Source organism: Bicyclus anynana, chromosome 20, assembly GCF_947172395.1.
Source record: "Bicyclus anynana chromosome 20, ilBicAnyn1.1, whole genome shotgun sequence".
In the NCBI taxonomy this organism is placed as follows: domain Eukaryota; kingdom Metazoa; phylum Arthropoda; class Insecta; order Lepidoptera; family Nymphalidae; genus Bicyclus; species Bicyclus anynana.
The window spans coordinates 10,196,061-10,216,043 of record NC_069102.1 but is presented as its reverse complement, the minus strand read 5'-3'; the positions used below and the strand labels follow the sequence as shown (position 1 = coordinate 10,216,043).

The window sequence follows — 19,983 nt, the reverse complement described above, 5'->3', positions numbered from 1 at the left end:
ATACATTGCCTCGATAAATAAATAATAATACCTAAAAGTGGCGATGGATGGAATTTAGATGAAGGTAAGCTGTCCCAAAGAATATCCAGTTTCTATACAGGAAGAAATTTTTTCAAGTACGGATATTTTTATATTTTGTACATAAACAAAATTTAATGAACACGTATTTTTTCTTTTTTTTTTAACTCAAAAATAACAAAGTTATCGTTAGCTAAAGTTATTTACGTTTAAACAGAATTTGAGGGTCACCCTATCGCTGTACTAGGTAATAGGCAACTACAAAATCAGCTGGTAGGTACTACGTTAGCGAGCGCCCGCGCCGAGGGCCGTTGACCTTTGTGCGTTTATTTTATTTTTGTTTGGTACCTATTATTTTTATAATAATTAAAGGTCGTCACTTTTGAGCTGAGTACCGATATTCCTTTCATACTTTATTGGGCTTAGGACCATCAATAATGCCTGAAGTGCATGCGTAATAATAATAATAAAAACTATGAACTTTCGATTGAAATAGTGAAATACAAATGATGATTATTATTACGCAAACTTTTGCATCAAAGGCGTATTTAAAAAATTGTAATCAGCATATTTACATTCATCAATGATATCTTAAGTAGATATCATTGATGAATGTAAATACTACACTCACTCGTACATTGTGCAAGCTGCACGAAGGCGTTCATTGCTGAGCAAATACACTCGCCCCATTTCGTAATAGTCGCGATTTGAAAATCCCGACATAGTAAATGCGCAAGCGACGGCAGATTGTCTGTCACTGGTCGCCCATCGGCAATTTGGTAGGCGTCCTCAGGGATTTTTCGATCCCCTCACCTCTGCCACCCCCGTCAGTCGAAGCCGAAGCGATATGCCTACGGCCGGTATTTCTTTGTCGGCGTCTTACAAAGTGCCGCCAGCATTTGCGCAGTTTGTTTGGTAATGTGTCCATTATTTTGTTATTTCTGAGACATAAATTGATAAAAAAAAATTACATAAAATGTATCGAACTGTTTGTAGATTTATGTTCTATTAATGATACTGAACCACGAAAAAAAATATCGGTACTTAAGTCCGAATCACCCTGTATACAGTACAACAATTTGCATGGATTTTTAAAGGAAACCCGGCGGGAATCGACTTGTGTGAACTCTTCGCCGCTGATACCTGATTATCAAAAGTTTCATTCAAGTCCTAAAATTCATCAAAATCTGTTCACTTGTTCTGTGGAGTGGGCGCCTGCCATAATTCAAACCTTCACATTTATAACGTTTATAACATTAATGCCAATCCGCATTAGGCCAGCATGGTAGACTATTGGCCTAAGCCCTCTCATTCTGAGAGGAGACTCGTGCTCACCAGTGAGCCGAACATGGGTATGATGATAACATTAATGGAATAACACACCTCTGCAACAGTCTCGGAGGATTTTTAATATTCATACAGAGTAAGTACTGCTTGACAATCATTTTATTATCTTTGTCAAAACCCAAAACATTTGACCTTTAAATTTAATTTAATCTTTGCATTTGACAAATGTCTGTCAAGCTACTTGATATTTACCTATTTTTATTACAAGTGTTGTTTCTCTTGAATACAAAAAGTTAATCTATATTATACAACTTATTCAGTGAATAAATCCAAAAAACATTAACTCAGAATCAGAACAGATACGAAACTTTGGAGACTAATTTAAGTTATTCTACATCTTGTTAGTCATGTTGCCAGTGTTTTTACCTATTCTGGCAATGTCTGCTTTGTCTGCTCTCTCAGTGATAATCCTCTACTGCATGAACAAATCTGAATCCAGGAAGGGTTATATGGACGTGGAAGAAAAGCCCTGAATTGTGTTTGAATATCTAGTTTTTAGATGTAATTTTATATGAAGTTTAATAGATGTTATTTAATTTTTATTTATTCTTTTTTTGTTCAATGTATTTCACATGCTCAGAAATAATGCAAGGAAAGGAAAGAAGTAGTACGTAGGAAGATTGAAGAGATAAGTAAGAGTTTTTCTACCAATTTGGCAAATTATACCGAAACGCTTATTCTCTTGGCGGTACGTCTTTGCCGGTAACTAGCCACGGTCTACCACCAGACCAGACCTTAATAAATGTAGAAAATATAATTTTTTACATTGAACGGAGATGGGAATCGAACGTAGAACACTTTCAAAACGCAAACATTACCAACCAACATTCAATTATAGAAAATGTTTCCTAGTTAAACTAAAAACCACAGAATAGAAAATGTTCAGATGAGTACCAGTTACCATATACAAACTTTTTTCATAATTCCTACCTATTACTAACAACAATTACGTAAATTAATATCGTAATATAGACTACATAATCAAGGAAAGATAAAAAATACTCCACATTAATTTTTTACATTTTTTGAACAGTTTTTAATTAATATTTAACAACATAAGACGCCATTCCTCTTGAATAATATTGAAAATTAATGAATAATATTGAAGTCGTATTGACTCGAAAATGTATTAATTTTTGGAATGGCTGCATCACAGCTGTGTTCTGTGCGATCTATCTACCTATTATTCTTTTAATCCGTGTGCAAAACATGGAATTTCTCATTTTCTTACTTAATTATTTCAATGATATTCCACTTAACAATAATACTAATTTTACTTTGATGTGAAGGTAGATATAAAATCAAAGCCACATATCGTAACAGATTATTTATTTCATCAAATATAATCTAAAACAATTCATAACATGGTATGTACAATCAACAATACACCTCTACAAATATAAGGCACCTATTACATGTATGCTGTAAATCTACAGACAAACCCTTTTAACTACATAATAAAATAAACTTTCACCGATTTGGCATACACAGATACCACCCAATCCGATAAGAATACATTGAGCATTAAATAGTGGTACAAAAATAACAAGCTAACAGGTAAAACACTGCCATTTCATATTCAGTCTACGATTACAATAAAAATTAGGTATATTACTTATATAAAACGGCGTAACTCCATCGATCTCATATTAAAAAGTGGATGCACAATCGGCGACCAAAAAACGTCCCCACTCAATGAGTGCCAAACACAACTTCTTGGCACTCAATTCAAGTAGTCGAATTTGCAAATTCAACCTTAAACTGAATTGAATTTGCTCTGAATTTGGGATTTTATTGAATATTAGACTAAATTTACAGGCCTTTAGGTATAATTTACCAATAATTTTAAAACTGTCAAAGCTAAATTGGTCAGTTTTTAAGTGAATTTTTCTACATGATTGTGCGTCCCTTTATTATAAGAGGTCAATGCGTAGCTCACTATAATTTCACATCACTTTGCTAAAAAGTAAACTTTATATACCTACCGTCAAATGGTATGAAATTATAATGCCGTAAGTCTAGAAAATTAGATCTATTTCTATGTAGCATACGAGAAAGGCACTTAAACTTAAATCTATATTCATATTGATATTGTGTTATAGAGGGTTGATTTAGCACCAATTAGGAACCAATTCTATTTACGCGATTTTTTTAATCCGGCCGCTCAGAGATTGCGTTTCTAATGTCGTAATCGAATGGGACAAACATTCAATTACAATTGCCTCGTTTTTTGTCACAAAGACAAACAGTTGGCATAACCTTGAAACAGCGCACTTCATCAAACTTGTACGCCAGTTCGAAGTTACATCGCCCATTCGATAACTACCTGACAGAAACACAATTTCTGAGCGGCCAGACATTAATCGATTTCTAAGACTGCCACAAGTCTCAACACATATGTTGGCATGGCAAGTTTCCACTACTTTAGAAGTAGTAGAAGTGGCAATGAATAGGGTTTGATGCCTATGATTTAAAATTCGTAAGTATATCATATAAAGCAGATTTTTTATAAAAGAGATCGTCTGCATATGCATTTAATTCGTGTTTGATTCTTGGGGTATATATAAAACCCGCTATGTTAAAATGCGGCAATCATAGATACAAGATTATGAAAAAAATTGCAGACTCAATATAATACAGGGTGTGTAGCACTTCCCATAACTTCCAGTTATATTCTTTACCGAAAATTAATTTAAAATGTTCAACATTCTAAAATTTATATTTGCGGAGTAAATATTATTATTTTATTAAAAGATCTTAAAATGTATACGCATCCTTATAATTATGACGTATCCAAAATATAAAGTTTTAAAATGCAAGGATAAATAAAGTGTGTTACATGGATATTGGGAATTATTTGAATTACTTTGTATGAAAATATAAAAAAAAATTATTTTTTAGTTTAAAAAATGTTAGTTATGCAGTTCTTCGGCTCCTATAAGTGGACTCGTCAACACCTTCAAGTTACGGGAAATACTCCCCAGCACCCTGTATAAATATATTTTGTGATCATATAATTAATTTATGTGATCATACAAAACGACAAAGAACGAATACTCGTTATTCTACAAAGTCATACATTACAACTGACACTTATTGCAGGTTTCCTAATTGGATAAAAGTTGAATATACATTTCATAGAAAGTATCTTACTATCATGACTTGATTATAATTTAGAAGATCACCAAATAGCGTCAAATAATACCACATTCGTAATAAATCACGCAGAAGAAAATTATAATAAAAATTCATAACCCTCACCTACTCCCTACCTAAGAATAATGGTAACTAAATTAAGAAAATATCTGATTTAAACATAAACCAAAATCTCCAAAAACCGATACAGGCTTGTGTTTACGTCATGGCATATTTTGTGCAAAAAAGTTATGTTTAAAAAATGTATGTAAACTGGGCTTGTAGCCAAGTGGTACGTCGATTCTTTTTCTACGATCGCAAACGCTTCGATAATTCACAAATGTATGGGAATGACATTTGCTCTCGACAGGTCACGTGATCAAGTTATCGATCGGATTTGTCATTCCTATACATTTTTTTCGTTTTCGAAGCGTTAGCGTTTGTAGAAAGAGAATCGACGTGCCACTTGGCTAAAGGGTCTGGTGTATTTCAACAGTAAGCTATAACTATTTCGAGCCTATTTTCTAAACATAAAAGGGAATAATAAATTCTGGAATCTGTACCTATCGCAAAACCAAGTATCAAATGATTCTATATAGTTTATGTAAATATTTTCAAAAATATTCTTTATAGACGTGCGAAAATAAATTATAAAATTTTCTAATCCTTAACTTTATTTCCTAATAATATATAGGTCCAAAATTTGGTAAATATTATTTTTATTTAAATTTAGAATAGTGTTTTTTGTCTAATACATTATAAATAACAAAAGTTACAAAATTTCGCCATATTCAAAAAATACCGATATTATTACAGTTTTTTTTATTTATTACTATGAAAGTTTATATAATTAATATTTATCAATACAATAAAATATTCAGTTTCTTTTCATGCAAAATGCATTCACAATTTGTCATTCAAATATGAATGTAAATTACTTTTAATAAGTAAAGTGGACCTTATTTTACAAGCGATTTAAGGTCAATTTTACTTTGAAGCAATTCGCTGCTTAATTTAATATTTCTTAGTAAAATATTCTTGTTATATTACAACAAACATTTCCATTTTAAATACAGCTGCCTGATTTACTGATTTCGAATTATAAATATATTTGAAATTTTTTTCCTTAGTTTTTTTATAATTAGTACAATAATGCCTTGTGTCCCTAATATTATATGATATATTTTGTGTATATGATATATAGATGACTATAAAAGTGTAATTTCCGCTGGCTTCAACACTCGCGAGGGGTGTTCAGGACTCCTGGCGGGAGAAACAAAAACATTACATAAAAAAAATTAGATATATGTAATTCGGTAAAACTTCATAATAGGGTAGTTGACTCAAATAAATTTCATATATTTAAACAATATGCATTACGTACTTGCAATAAGGGTTGAAATATACCAATTTTAATAAGAAAAAATAGTAAAAGATTGCTATAGAAACTCAAAGTGTCACCTAGCCTGTTAGTCCATATGCACGTCCAGTCACACTTCAACGCGCAGAACGATATATATGGACTTTCCTAGGGGTCGATGGCGAGCATTGATCTCGCGGGGGTCGGCAGAAACAATATAAATGTAGGTATATATAAAATTCTCGTGTCACGGATTTCGATGAAGTTTTATGTGATATTTGGTAGGTCTGAGAATAGGTTGTTACCACCTCTCTACTAGTATATGGTAATGGCGATTGTGTTGATGGTGATTATAGTGATGGTTGTGGTGATGGTGGCGGTTTCGATGATGATGATGATGGATGATGATGGTGATGATGATGATGATGATGATGATGATGATGATGATGATGATGATGATGATGATGATGATGATGGTGGTGATGATGGTGGTGGCGGTTTCGATGATGATGAATGTTGATGATGATGATCATGATGATGATCATGATCATGATGACCATGGTCACCGCCACCACCATCATCACGATGGTGGTGGCGGTTTCGATGATGATGATGATGATGGATGATGATGGTGGTAATGGCGATTTCGATGATGATGAAGACGAGACTCACGCGTTGGGCTCCTGCTTGAAGGGCGCGACGTCGAACACGGCGGCCTCGGGCAGAGGCAGCTGCGGCACGAGCGGCGGCGAGCCGGCCGACAGCGGGGACGGCGCCGCGGGCTCCTCCAGCGACGCCTCTGTAGACGCACCTACGCCCTTAGTGCGTTAGATATAGCGCAACACCTCGCCATAAGACGGGGCCTTTAGCCAACTTACATATCGATTCTCTTTTAACAAACGTTAACGCTCTCAAAACTAAAAAATCAAGTGTGATTTGGGCAACAGACGTTAACGCTATCAAAACTAAAAAATCAAGTGTGCTTTAGGCCACACGGTTCTTGAAGGGATTGTTTCAAAGTTCTCTAAGAACGCCATCTACTGTTAGTTTAAAATAATACACTATTTCACTGTGCCTATAGATGGCAGCACGCAAAGCCTCGTCCAACTACACTTTTCGTAACGCACTGAGTCAAGGGTAAGTTTTACTTCACAAATGTATAAATATGTAACATAATCATAGGTTTAGGCGTTTAGGTCAGTTCTTCTATTCCGGAAAACAGTTTATATATAGTAGTAACCAGTCGACAGTATTAACGCCTTTGCGTTAACTCAACAAAACGGCGATATTTTCGATACCGCCGCTTTTAGGTCAACATTTGTTTCTGACGTCTTGAGATATGTCGTGGTTCTCATCTTAGGTCTACTGTACACCTTACATCCAAAGCTGTAAATCAGTGCTGCAATCTTAAAAAGGTCAAGAGGCTGAGCTTGGGCAATTTTTTAGGTTATTCCACACATTGTAGGTTTTATAGGCATAAGGAAGATGTTGTGATGTGTGTAATAGTATTGAAATGAATTTTTACTATTAAATTGAAAATTAATAGTAACTGTATCTCGTTCTCTAAAATAGTAACTCGCTCATCTGCCACGTGATGCTCTGCAGCGGCGGCAGACACAGCAGCAGCTAGTGAGGAATCAACTCCGAGCAGCATCTCCTGCAGCAGGCTGTCCACGTGCGCCACTCCGAACAGCTTGGCGAACTGTATCTGCTCGATCATCTGCCACGGGATGCTCTGCAGCGGCGGCAGACACAGCAGCAGCTAGTGAGGAATCAACTCCGTACCTCCGAGCAGCATCTCCTGCAGCAGGCTGTCCACGTGCGCCACTCCGAACAGCTTGGCGAACTGTATCTGCTCGATCATCTGCCACGTGATGCTCTGCAGCGGCGGCAGACACAGCAGCAGTTCACCGAAGCGGCCGCGCCCGTCGTACTGCCGGTCGCTGATGTAGTCCTCCAGGTTGATCTGGATCTGGTAGCGTAGCTGCTTGATCTTCTGCGGCTGGGAGAGGCCTTTCGCGTCTGGAAAAAAAAAGTGTGTGTCAGCTCCGACAATCTAACGGAGTTTACTCTTTCAGATCGACTGTCTAAATAGGTGTATGTTGCCCCGCAGCATACACTTTGTGCGTCTCAATACTAACACCTAAAAAGTGAAAGGTGCGCTACCAAGGTGCAGCAGGCCGCGGCGGGCGCACCCGCCAACAGCGTGCACACATATGCACGCTGATGGCTGTTGGCAGCGCACGCTGAAAGGTGCGCAGAATAAGTTGCGCACAAAAACGCAACACTGTCTTTAATTTTACTGCCAAACAAACAATCTTACTGCCAACAAATAGAGAGGTGTACAAAAATAAGCCCATAAATAAATGATAACATAATAATTTTGTTAATAAATATTATAATAAATTAAACAAAGGACCCAATATTTACATGTTTTGAATTAAATAACATATAGTATATAGGTATAGTCGCCTATACAGCATACCCTATGTACGTCTCAATACACTCACAGCTAAATTAGAAAGTTGCGCACTAAAGGTGCGCACCAAAAACGTGACACTTTTTCGTTAGTTCAGTTGGTTTTACCCCTCGGATTTTTCTCATACCGGGCGCCTTATATATAAAAAATCGATTCTTAAGGAGTAAACTCCAAAAACAAATCATAACAAAACTAAGAAAGTATTAATAAACTAAGTAACTAACTTACTACTTAAATTAAATTAGTTAAATTTAACTATTTAATAAAAGTATTTAGCATATGGCGCCAAAAATCTATAACAAGTTGCCACAACAGCTGTCAAACAGAAGCATAAGCAAACCTACACTTAAAGAAAATCTTAAAAAGTTTCTAATAGAAAAATGTTACTACTCCATAGAAGAGATCTTCAAAAAAATAGTATTAATTATATTTCTTTTAAACTTAATGTCATTAAATTTTACTTTAATTAATTAAACAATAAACATTTGTATACATATTAATGGTGAAACATTGTTACCTAATACATAAGAACATCTTTGTATAACTAAATGTAATGTTTCTAGCAAATAAATGATTCTTATTCTTATTCTAAGAACAGACTAAACCTAAATTATTGAATTAAAACTTCTTTACGCACGCTTGTCTTGGAGATAAATTGGTGAATGTGTTCCGAAATATGAGTGCTACCATCTACAGGCATAGTGAAACAGTGCATTATTTTAATCAACCAGTAGATGGCGTTCTTAGAGAACTTTGAAACAATCCCATTTGTGCACTTCAAGAACCTGTTGCGATGCAGGATGAGGCTCATAGATGGCACTTTGTTTTTTTATTTTTTAAAGATGTTTACTTTAGATCTCAATCACACTCATTTTTATTTCTCTTATCAATATCTGGTAAAAGTGTTTTGTAGCTTGAAATCAATGCTTAAAGTCCCACTTAGAAAATGGAATGGAAGAAGCAAGGGAGATATGCAAAGATCGTAGCAAGTGGAAGGATCTCTGCCTAATCTAATCTAACTTAAGGCGTGATAATATTGTTTAAGGTTAAGGTCTCACTCACTGGGGTCAAAGAACACGATGGCCTTGAGGCAAGCGAACTCTGTGTCGTCGATGTCGATCTCGCGCAGCGGCTTCACGATCTCGTCCATGACGCGGATGCCGATCATGCTGATGTCTATGTCCATCCTGCCGTCTGTGCATGGAAACATTAAATTATTGTCACTGAATATGTTTTCCTGATTGCGTATTTGTAATGCTTCAATCAATAGAGGGCGAAACGTCTTTGTAAGTATACCTCTTGTGACATTCGCAGCTCGGTTACGACCGAATCACGGGGTACAGATCGTGTCCGCGGAGGTGTGACATCAGTAGTATATGAACTTGAACTAACGTGTTCACATTGATGCGTCCTCTGATTTTATACAATGGTCACCACCGTGGACGAGAATGTACACAGCGGTTTGGCCATAGCTTTAGAGGTAGTTTGGTGCAAATGGGCTTTGTGGGGTACGCCAGCTGCACGAGCAGTGTACTCACCGATGTTGTGCTTGGCGATGATGCAGTTGTTGCCCAGCAGCAGCACGTCGGAGAGGTGCAGCGAGCGTCGCGCGCAGCCCAGCAGCAGGTGCTCGCCCGCGTGCGCGCGCAGCACGCCAGCTGCACGAGCAGTGTACTCACCGATGTTGTGCTTGGCGATGATGCAGTTGTTGCCCAGCAGCAGCACGTCGGAGAGGTGCAGCGAGCGTCGCGCGCAGCCCAGCAGCAGGTGCTCGCCCGCGTGCGCGCGCAGTAACGCCACCTGCTCACAAACATACACCATATTACTACTAAACTGCATATGAGCAAATTGCTTGATTATATCAGAAATTTATTTTTTGAACCTGATGTAAGTGTCAGCATATCTGATGTAAGTGTCAGTTCAACTGTCATAGGCGTCAGTATATCTAACGTAAACGTAAGTAAACGAGATGTAAGCGTCTGCTGTAAATGTCAGTATACCTGATGTGACCCTCTTTATATCTGCTGTAAGTGTCAGTATACATGATATGACCCTCTTTATATCTGCTGTAAGCGTCAGTAAACCTGATGTGATCCTCTTTATATATACAGTAAATATCAGTATATTTGATGTGACCCTCTTTATATCTGCTGTAAGTGTCAGTATACCTGATGTAACCCTCTTTATATCTGCTGTAAGCGTCAGTATATCTGATGTGACCCTCTTTATATCTGCTGTAAGTGTCAGTATACCTGATGTAACCCTCTTTATATCTGCTGTAAGCGTCAGTATATCTGATGTGACCCTCTTTATATCTGCTGTAAGTGTCAGTATACCTGATGTAGCCCTCTTTATATCTGCTGTAAGCGTCAGTATATCTGATGTGACCCTCTTTATATCTGCTGTAAGTGTCAGTATACCTGATGTAACCCTCTTTATATCTGCTGTAAGCGTCAGTATATCTGATGTAACCCTCTTTATATCTGCTGTAAGCGTCAGTATATCTGATGTGACCCTCTTTATATCTGCTGTAAGTGTCAGTATACCTGATGTAACCCTCTTTATATCTGCTGTAAGTGTCAGTATACCTGATGTAACCCTCTTTATATCTGCTGTAAGCGTCAGTATACCTGATGTAACCCTCTTTATATCTGCTGTAAGCGTCAGTATATCTGATGTGACCATCTTTATAGTATCTGCTGTAAGTGTCAGTATACCTGATGTAACCCTCTTTATATCTGCTGTAAGCGTCAGTATATCTGATGTGACCCTCTTTATATCTGCTGTAAGTGTCAGTATACCTGATGTAACCCTCTTTATATCTGCTGTAAGTGTCAGTATACCTGATGTAACCCTCTTTATATCTGCTGTAAGTGTCAGTATACCTGATGTGACCCTCTTTATATCTGCTGTAAGTGTCAGTATACCTGATGTGACCCTCTTTATATCTGCTGTAAGCGTCAGTATTCCTGATGTGACTCTCTTTATATCTGCTGTAAGTGTCAGTATACCTGATGTGACCCTCTTTATATGTGCTGTAAGCGTCAGTATACCTGATGTGACCCTCTTTATATCTGCTGTAAGTGTCAGTATACCTGATATGGCCCTCTTTATATCTGCTGTAAGTGTCAGTATATTTGATGTAAGAGTCAGTACAGCTGTCGTAAGCGTCAGTACCTGATCGTCGAGGTGCAGCTCAGTGAAGGCGGGGATGTACTTGGCCCACTCCACCAGTATGAGCAGCTGCTGCTTGATGGAGTCGCACACGTCGTTGATCTTCGCCAGCTTGCGATTGTTGATCTCCGCGTCCGTCGCGTTGTTAGTCTAACGAAACGATTTTTATTTTATTAAAAATAATATTGTTTTAAGTTTATTTTTTAAAAAAGAATATTTGCCATATTTTCAACCGACTTTAAAAAGGAGGTGGTTCTCAAGATGACCGGTATGTTTTTTTAAATATGACCAATATTCTCAATCCCTTCCAAGTATTTTAGAATATAAACTCTCGTGAGTGTTAATCAAATTAATTTATTATGAAACGCGACTAAAACTCACGTGATACTCCGACTAGTTTCACACTTTCAATTTCTCATTCTTGGGAAGGGTATTGAGAACTTTTTGGAAGCAACAGAAACCATATTAAAAGCCTGATCTAGGACTCAAAGCAAAGACTTCATGATTCGTAGTAGCACAGGATAACCACGGAAACATCGAGGCATTTATTCATGTGTCATCATCATAATCATTATCATCAGCCTTTATCCGTCCACTGCTGGACATAGGCCTTCCTCATCCAGCCACTTCCCACTACCTTCTTAATATCATCAGATCATCTATCTGGACACCGACACGGCACTTGCATATGAGCAAACTTACGTTGTTTCCGTACGTACTTACTTACGTTGTTTCCAGAACACATATGTCCCGGCTGCTATCTGTTCTGTGACAAATATGGCCCGCCCACTGCCACTTCTGTTTGCTAATCCTTCATTATTTATTGTGCAACTGACCTCATCAATGACCTTCCTGCTGAGTAGCTCCGCGTTGAGCAGCGACACCACGGACAGTCCGTTGGCCTGCGCGGGCTCTTCGTATGACGGGCGCCGGCAGTTGATGCGGTCCCTCTCGTTCTGTACGGCTGAAATGTATTGACAAACATGTAAATACAGGAATACACTCCTGTAGGCCTAACCGATCCGCCACACACTGCACGAGTGGCGTGGGAAGTAGGCAGAGATTTCGTGTGGCTACGTTATTCGTCCTGCCGCATTTCATGCCGCTCATCCTGCCCAGCCTTTCCTTTTTTTTTCGTGTTGAGTAAGTGCCGATGGCTCCATGTGGGACCACTACGGCGTCACCGGGGGGTTTGGTCGAGCGCAGAAGCATCACCTGATAAGACCCGAAGGCTGAAATATAAATAGAGGACGGAACGACTCTCTAAGGGCGTCTTCTATGAGACTCGGACCTCGGCTTAGAAGGCCATTCAGGAGGGTGTAACCGTGACCTGAGTGAATCAGTCCGGACGCCCCCGACATCGTAAGTTAGAAAACCCACGTCCGGGTGACATTAGATATCGAGGAACTCGTCTTCGCCGGCGAAGACCCAGCATTCCCTATTTTGTCGGCGCGAACGCTAGTCATAGAATTAGTCGTAGGCGTCACGATTGTTTGTGCGAGTAGTGTGTAGACAGACAGGGCAACAACGCGGCAACAACACATTGTCAATCAATAGCCGCGGGTCGAAAATATCGATATAAAAACCCTTTCATTTGTCTCATAGCAACACAAGAAAGCGAAGGCTATATTAAGGTCAGAGAATCAGTATTGCAACATACAACGTGGCAATACTGCCAGCCTTCTAGGCACTTTACCAATTAAAGAGAGCGATATTTTATCAACCTAAGCCTACCTTGGATCAGCGTTGTGGGTGAGGGGATCCCAAGTCTCTCCTCTTATAAGGTCAGGACAGTGGTGCTAGCATGTAACCAGTAAAGAGAAATGTAGACCAAAATTTCGTCCAATGGCGTCGGTGCCCCTGTTTAATCTCTTTCGTACCAATGCAAAGAAAGAGATATTGTTTTTTTGGGTTACATCGCCATTAGTTTAATTTTGTCTATTTCTATATACGAGATCACCTCGTTGGTGATCATATTAGTGCCACTGGCTTTAATTGGGTGACAGTGATGATGGTGAAAACATAATGGCTGTCTTCCAATAGGCCTAACATGCGTCAACGATATATCTCATGAAAAGACACATTGTCAACCAATAGCGGCGGATTAGAAAATATCGTTCTCAAAAGAGAACATTGCAACATTGATGAAAGATTATTTTATGAGCGTTGTTTTGGGCATTGGGATGAAAAAACTGGGACTTAGGCAACTAATAAACGCGGCTATTCGTCGACAATTTGTCTTTTTCTCTTCAAGAGATAAGTCTTTGACGATGCTACGCCTACAGGTAAGTATGGCCAAAACACCCTTCACGAACGACCCTCTAAGTCGAGGTCCGAGTCTCAGAGGAGACGCTCTTAGAGAGTCGTTCCGCCCATCTACTCTGCTTCTGCCTTCGGGCCCCATCAGGCGATGCTTCTGCGCTCGCCAAAACCCCCCGGTGACGCCGGTAAGGTCCCAAAAGGAGCCTACGGCACTTACACAATCAGAAAAAAAAAACAGGTAAGTAGATACTTAAAAAGTTATTATTTTTGAGAAGATCAGCAAAAATTTCGTAAGATATGATACATTTATATCACTTGAATTTATATTACTGATATAGATAAATATAAAACATAAACAAGTGCGTCATTCTTTAATAAAAATATGGTTAATGTATGTAGGTTTAGTTGAAACTACTAATTATCTCAAGTTTAATTATAATAACATAATTAGCTGCTTAATTTGTTTGTGTCTAAACGGTTGGGGAAATACAATCACATATTATTTTAATAGTCCAGGAGCTAGTGAAAAGAATGTTTTAAGTATCAGTTTTATAATGTCAGCCACTGACGATCAAGTAATCTTACATGCCTGCAGCGCTAACGTCCGATAAAACTGTTCGTTTTTCACACACGATCAGTGTGAGAGATTTCAATGTTTTCATACTGTTACTATCGCGTTAACGTAAACGCGAATTTATATGGAATTGAAACAGTTGTGCAGTAGTACCACTAGATGGTTTTAGTGGGTACATTAGTCATTTCTGTATCATTCTGAAATTTTGAAACTTATTAATTTCATCATCATTATCAACCCATATTCAGCTCACTGCTGAGCTTGAGTCTCATCTCAGAATGAGAGGGGTTAAGCCAATAGTCCACTACGAATGCACCCAATGCGAATTGGCAGACTTCACACACGCAGAGAATTTAGGGAATTCTTTGGTATGCAGGTTTTCCCACGATGTTTTCCTTCACCGTTTGAGACACTTGATATTTAATTTCTTAAAATATTAATTTGGTTTACTGGAAACCATCTTTTTACTTCATTGTGTTACATTATGATTAATCAATGACTAGATATTAGTCATTTACGGTTATGCAAATAATATACATGCACTGAAGAGCTGAGTCACTAAGTTCGTTGCTATGAGTGCAATTTATTATATGACAGAATGTAAGCCACAACTATAGGTTTTGCTGACATAATACGGACTAGAAACACGAACTTTATTACTCAACATACAGCCACAATAGCTAAGGGGATACAAATCCGAGAGTTCCTAGGTTCGATCCCTGATTAACAAATGTCGTTACTTACCATTAAAAAACTTTCGTTTATTTGTATGGAAAAAGGGACTTTTGACAATGTCTTTAATATAATAAAATACATGCGTAAAAAAGCTTACTTACCTTCCTTTTTCATGCCAGCTTTAAAACATTTCCTTAGCCTACAATATCTGCACTGATTTCTTTTGTCTTTGTCTACCACGCAATTTCTGCTGAACCTGGAAAGACAGACAATGTTTGTATTATTTCAATTGCGAAAATGTATTCTAAAACCAGGAAATTATACATAGTAAAATTTAAAAAGCGTCCCTGAGGGCCCAACATGCGACCTAACAAATGGCGGCGAAATAGTCCCATCTCTTCCGTCCCAAAGGAAACGAAAGAGATAGCAATATTTCTGGTTGCGCTGCTATTGGTTGACAATTAAAACTTTTGTCTAGTTATCTTAATGAGATATGTCGACTGGTCGCACGTTAGGCCTACTGGACGTGTATTGATGATTCTTTCAAATGATCTGACTAAAGAAGACTTTGCACACGTTACTACCTCATCTTTTAGTATCCACCACAGATACTATGTATCTATTAAAGAGTTAGCGGATACTTGTATGAAGCATAAAGACAAAAACTTACACGTGTACATATGATTCTTTCTAACGCTTCGTTTGCCTTTGCACCCGTGGCAGCTTTGTCTTGTGGTATTTACCAATTTTATCGTCCCCACATGTGGCTATTATAAATTAGCGGCTATTTGGATGAAGCCCCGTAGTGTTTCTCCGTGGTCTCCTCCGGCGACATATATTATAGCAGTTATGTATATGAAGCATTGAGACACACACCTGCACGTGTACAGATGGTTCTTCCTAACGCTTCGTCTAAAGAAGCCTTTGCACCCGTCGCAGGACGAAGCCCCGTAGTATTTATCCATGGCACGGTCTTCTCAGAGGACATATATTATAGCAGTTATTTGTATGAAGCATTGAGACACACACCTGCACGTGTACAGATGATTCTTCCTAACGCTTCGTCTAAAGAAACCTTTGCACCCGTCGCAGGATGAGGCCCCGTAGTGTTTCCCCGTGGCGCGGTCCCCGCAGATGGCGCAGTGTTGAGACAGGGTGATGGAACTGGTAGCACTGGCCTCACTGCTGCTGGTCTCCAGTTGCATATCACTATCTGAAATTAAGGAGATACAAATATGTTATCTGGAATTAAAGAGATACAAGAGTCGTGATAGCCTAGTAGATATGTCTTCTACCTTGATTCGGTGGGCGTAGGTTCGAATCCAATCCGGGTCATGCACCTCCAACTTTTCAGTTATGTGCAATTTAAGAAATTAAATATCACGTGTCTCAGACGGCGAAGGAAGCATCGTGAGGAAACCTGCATACCTGAGAATTTTGAACTTAATTCTCTTAGGTGAGTGACGTCTGCCAATCCGCAATGGGCCAGCGTGGTGGACTATTTACCTAACCCCTCTCATTCAGAAAGGAGACTCGTGCTTAACAGTAAGCCGAATATGGGTTGTAATGATGAAGTATGTTAATTGTTCCATTCGTCAGCTGACCTGATGAATGGACCTGATCAGCTGACGCTTCTTTGTCTATTAGTAAGTGATTCCACTGCAACACGGAGTTTAAATTAAAACGTACGATACGGATCTGTGGACGCCTGCCTTTAACCTGCATGAAACTTTTTTTGAAAAATCCTAAATCGTCACTAACACAAATGCTCTTTTTCACTAACATCTTGAAAGATGATAATTAATATATCATTACAAACATTATAATTCCGTTAAATAAATAAAAGGGCAGTAAACAAGTCAATAATAAACATGTATTTGCATATTATTATTTGGCTTAGTAGCAACGACCTTGCACTCAAACGAGGTCGGCACGCGCGGCAAAGGGATTTTCAAAACCGCGGAAGTACCGATAGGTATTTCTACTACCAACTGATAGATGAAGGACAATGGTAACGCAATATATACAAAATAGTTACGTAAGAAACCACTTTGTTGTTTATTTATAAAGTTTATATAAATAATTATAATATTCACTATACAATATTAGTACGTATATGCAACGACATTTTGTACTATTTTAACCGACTTCAAAAAAAGAAGAAGGGTCGCAACTCGAGTGTATGTTTTTTTTTAATGTCAAAGAGGCTTGGACCGATTTGAATTCTTTTTTTGTTCGAAAGGGTAGGGAATACTCCTGAGGTGGTCCCATTTTCATCATGTCAGGATCTGATGATGGGATCCTGGAGAAATCGAGGGGAACTTTTAAAAATCGTAAGAGCCTCGACATGCAATGAATCTTTTGTTTGATGAACAGTAGCCGTTTCAAGAGCTACTTGAAAGAACACTGTCTGAAAAACCTTTATCGTTATGATAATTATTCTGACATGGCTTGAATTAATACATCACCGGGTTAGCACCGCTTCAAACTGATCAGTAGGTAGAATATAATACGATGTTTTTTTTGCTTTTTAGTTTAGTCGGTACGTTATATGTTTTTGAAGTCGGTTGAATGTTTTTTATTATGAGATTTTGTGTTTAATTACTTTATATATGTACCTATAGTATACGTATATTTAGGTATTATTTGTAACATTTGTTGTTTACTATGCGACTCAATGGAATGCGGTTAATTAATCGCTTTTGTTCGTCTGTTCGTCAAATCTATGCGAGTATGCATATTATTATATTAGGCTATGAGCCGTGGATCTCTGTCTTCGAATCGGAGGGCGTAGGTTCGAATACGGTCCGAGGCATGCACGTCCAACTTTTCAACTATATGAATTTTTAAGAAATTAAATATCACGTGTCTCAAACGGTGAAGGAAAAACATCGTGAGTAAAACCGGCATGCCTGAGAATTTTCTTAATTTTCTACGTGTGTGAAGTCTGCCAATTCGCATTGGGCCAGCGTGGCCTATTGGCCTAACGCCTCTTATTTCTGAGAGGGCGTGCTTAACAGTGTAGTCCGAATATGGGTTGATAGTGATGACATATACATAAATATATAACGTAAGTAAACACGAAATTGTGTAGCTAAATTCGCTTTTTTCGCTTTTTAGTTTAGTAAAAACATTTTGATAAATTTGAAGTCGGTTGTACTTTTTTATTAAAATTTGTAGGCACGTAACATACTCGTATCTAATAGTCAAAATATACATATGTATATACAGTCGAATTGAGAAATCATTTTCGAAGTCGGTTAATAAAATCGTTGTATGTATGTATAACAGTTATGTAATTAGAGTATAGTGACCTTCTAATGGAAGAGGTAAATTAAGGAAGGTAATAAAACTTGTTTTAAAATATTAATGTAGTGTTTCGAAGACCTCTCTGACGCAGTTGGTAGTGCAGTGGCTATCAACAGTTAGGTCCTGGGTTCGATTCCCAACACGGATCAGATTAGGATATTTGATTATACTATCTAAATTGGTTCAAGTCTGTTACCACCCTACTGGTAAAGATGTACCGCCAAGCGATTTAGCGTTACGATGCTACTTAGATCGAAGAGATGATGGTTGTTGGGGATGATGGGGATGATCTGGTAAGCCCCCAGGACGACACAATCTAAAGCCACACATGCTACAGTCATTTCATGTAGCATGGTGCGGGTGACAGTTCGTTTCACTCTTGAAAGTTTGCTGCGACTCACGATAATAGTACATATTATGAACGTCATACAGGCGAATGTCACCGTACCCATGCTATTTGAAACACTTTAATCACTGGACCAAGGGGACAGTTTTATAACAACAAGTTATATTGTTGCGCAAACGCAGTTGACTCGGTATCAGATTGTCGTTTTATTTATATCGATAAGCATTATAAAGTAATTCGATATTTTTGATGACATTATATTAATCCTATAGCTGCTTGTAATATAAATAAATGTTTACTGAAAAATACTATTAAAATAGGTAATAAACTAGCAGACTCATGTAATTTCGTCCGCGTGATTCTTTATCAATTATACTAATAATATATAGAGGTAAAGTTTGTGAGGTTGTAAGGGGTAACCTCTGGATCTAATGAACTGATGATTTTGAAAATTCTTTTATCATGACAAAGCTACATCATCACCGAGTAACATAGGGTAGATTTTATCCCGGGAACGGGAACTACAGTAGTTAAATCGCTGGTCAATTGCTAGTTCTCTCTATAAAACGACACTTTACCTACCTACTAAAAAAATCTGGTACCCCGTCAATGATCATTATGTTTGACAAATTTGTTTGCAATTTTTGACTAAAGTCTGGCAAGTTTCTAGATAACATTCATGATATGCGGGCAACAGGGGAAAGACCGCGCGCGTGTGAAATAGTACGTGCGGGGAAGTGACGTGTATCAGTCGTGGGTTTTTCATTCATCGCTACACGCCCCCCGGCCTGCGCGGAACATAGGAAGTATTACTATAAGCTATAACGCTTCACGCAAGACGAACAATTTGTAACACTTCAAACAAAGATTGCTTTACAAGAAGGAAGTCTTGGATTCGATCCACGGTAGGCCGATTGAAGTGTTCTTGGTCCAGGTCTGGCTGGTGGGAGGCTTCGGCCGTGGCTAGTTACCACCCTACCGACAAAGGCGTACCGCCGAGCGATTTAGCGTGATCCGGTACGATGTCGTGTAAAAACCGAAAGGGTTGTGGATTTTCTTCCTCTTCCTAACAAGTTTGCCCGCTTCTATCTTGGATTGCATCATCACTAACCTGAGATGAGATTGTAGTCAAGGGCTATCGTTATCAACCCATATTCGGCTCACTGCTGAGCTCGAGTCTCCTCTCAGAATGAGAGGGATTAGGCCAATAGTCCACCACGCTGGCCCAATGCGGATTGGCAGACTTCACACACGTAGAGAATTAAGAAAATACTTTATTATGCAGGTTTCCTCAGGATGTTTTC

The 19,983-nt window shown here is 38.3% G+C and overlaps 1 protein-coding gene across 5 annotated transcripts in view; it reads right to left on the bottom strand.

Moving 5' to 3' along the window:
* Nucleotides 1-2,679: 2,679 nt before the first annotated feature.
* Nucleotides 2,680-19,983, bottom strand: part of LOC112057996 (hepatocyte nuclear factor 4-gamma) — a 67,845-nt gene continuing 50,541 nt past the window's right edge. For 3 of the 5 annotated variants that reach the window (XM_052887729.1, XM_052887730.1, XM_052887727.1), the window contains exons 2-10: nucleotides 16,054-16,237; nucleotides 15,186-15,280; nucleotides 12,350-12,477; nucleotides 11,517-11,663; nucleotides 9,878-10,139; nucleotides 9,402-9,533; nucleotides 7,646-7,882; nucleotides 6,533-6,671; nucleotides 2,680-5,763 (exon numbers count right to left, since the gene is read on the bottom strand). In XM_052887729.1, the coding sequence (XP_052743689.1) occupies nucleotides 5,709-5,763; nucleotides 6,533-6,671; nucleotides 7,646-7,882; nucleotides 9,402-9,533; nucleotides 9,878-10,139; nucleotides 11,517-11,663; nucleotides 12,350-12,477; nucleotides 15,186-15,280; nucleotides 16,054-16,237 (1,379 nt within the window). In that variant the 3' untranslated portion in view covers nucleotides 2,680-5,708. Of the gene's footprint in view, nucleotides 5,764-6,532; nucleotides 6,672-7,645; nucleotides 7,883-9,401; nucleotides 9,534-9,877; nucleotides 10,140-11,516; nucleotides 11,664-12,349; nucleotides 12,478-15,185; nucleotides 15,281-15,900; nucleotides 16,012-16,053; nucleotides 16,238-19,983 lie in introns of those variants that run through there. The other 2 variants (XM_052887728.1, XM_052887731.1) reach the window with 2 other exon arrangements.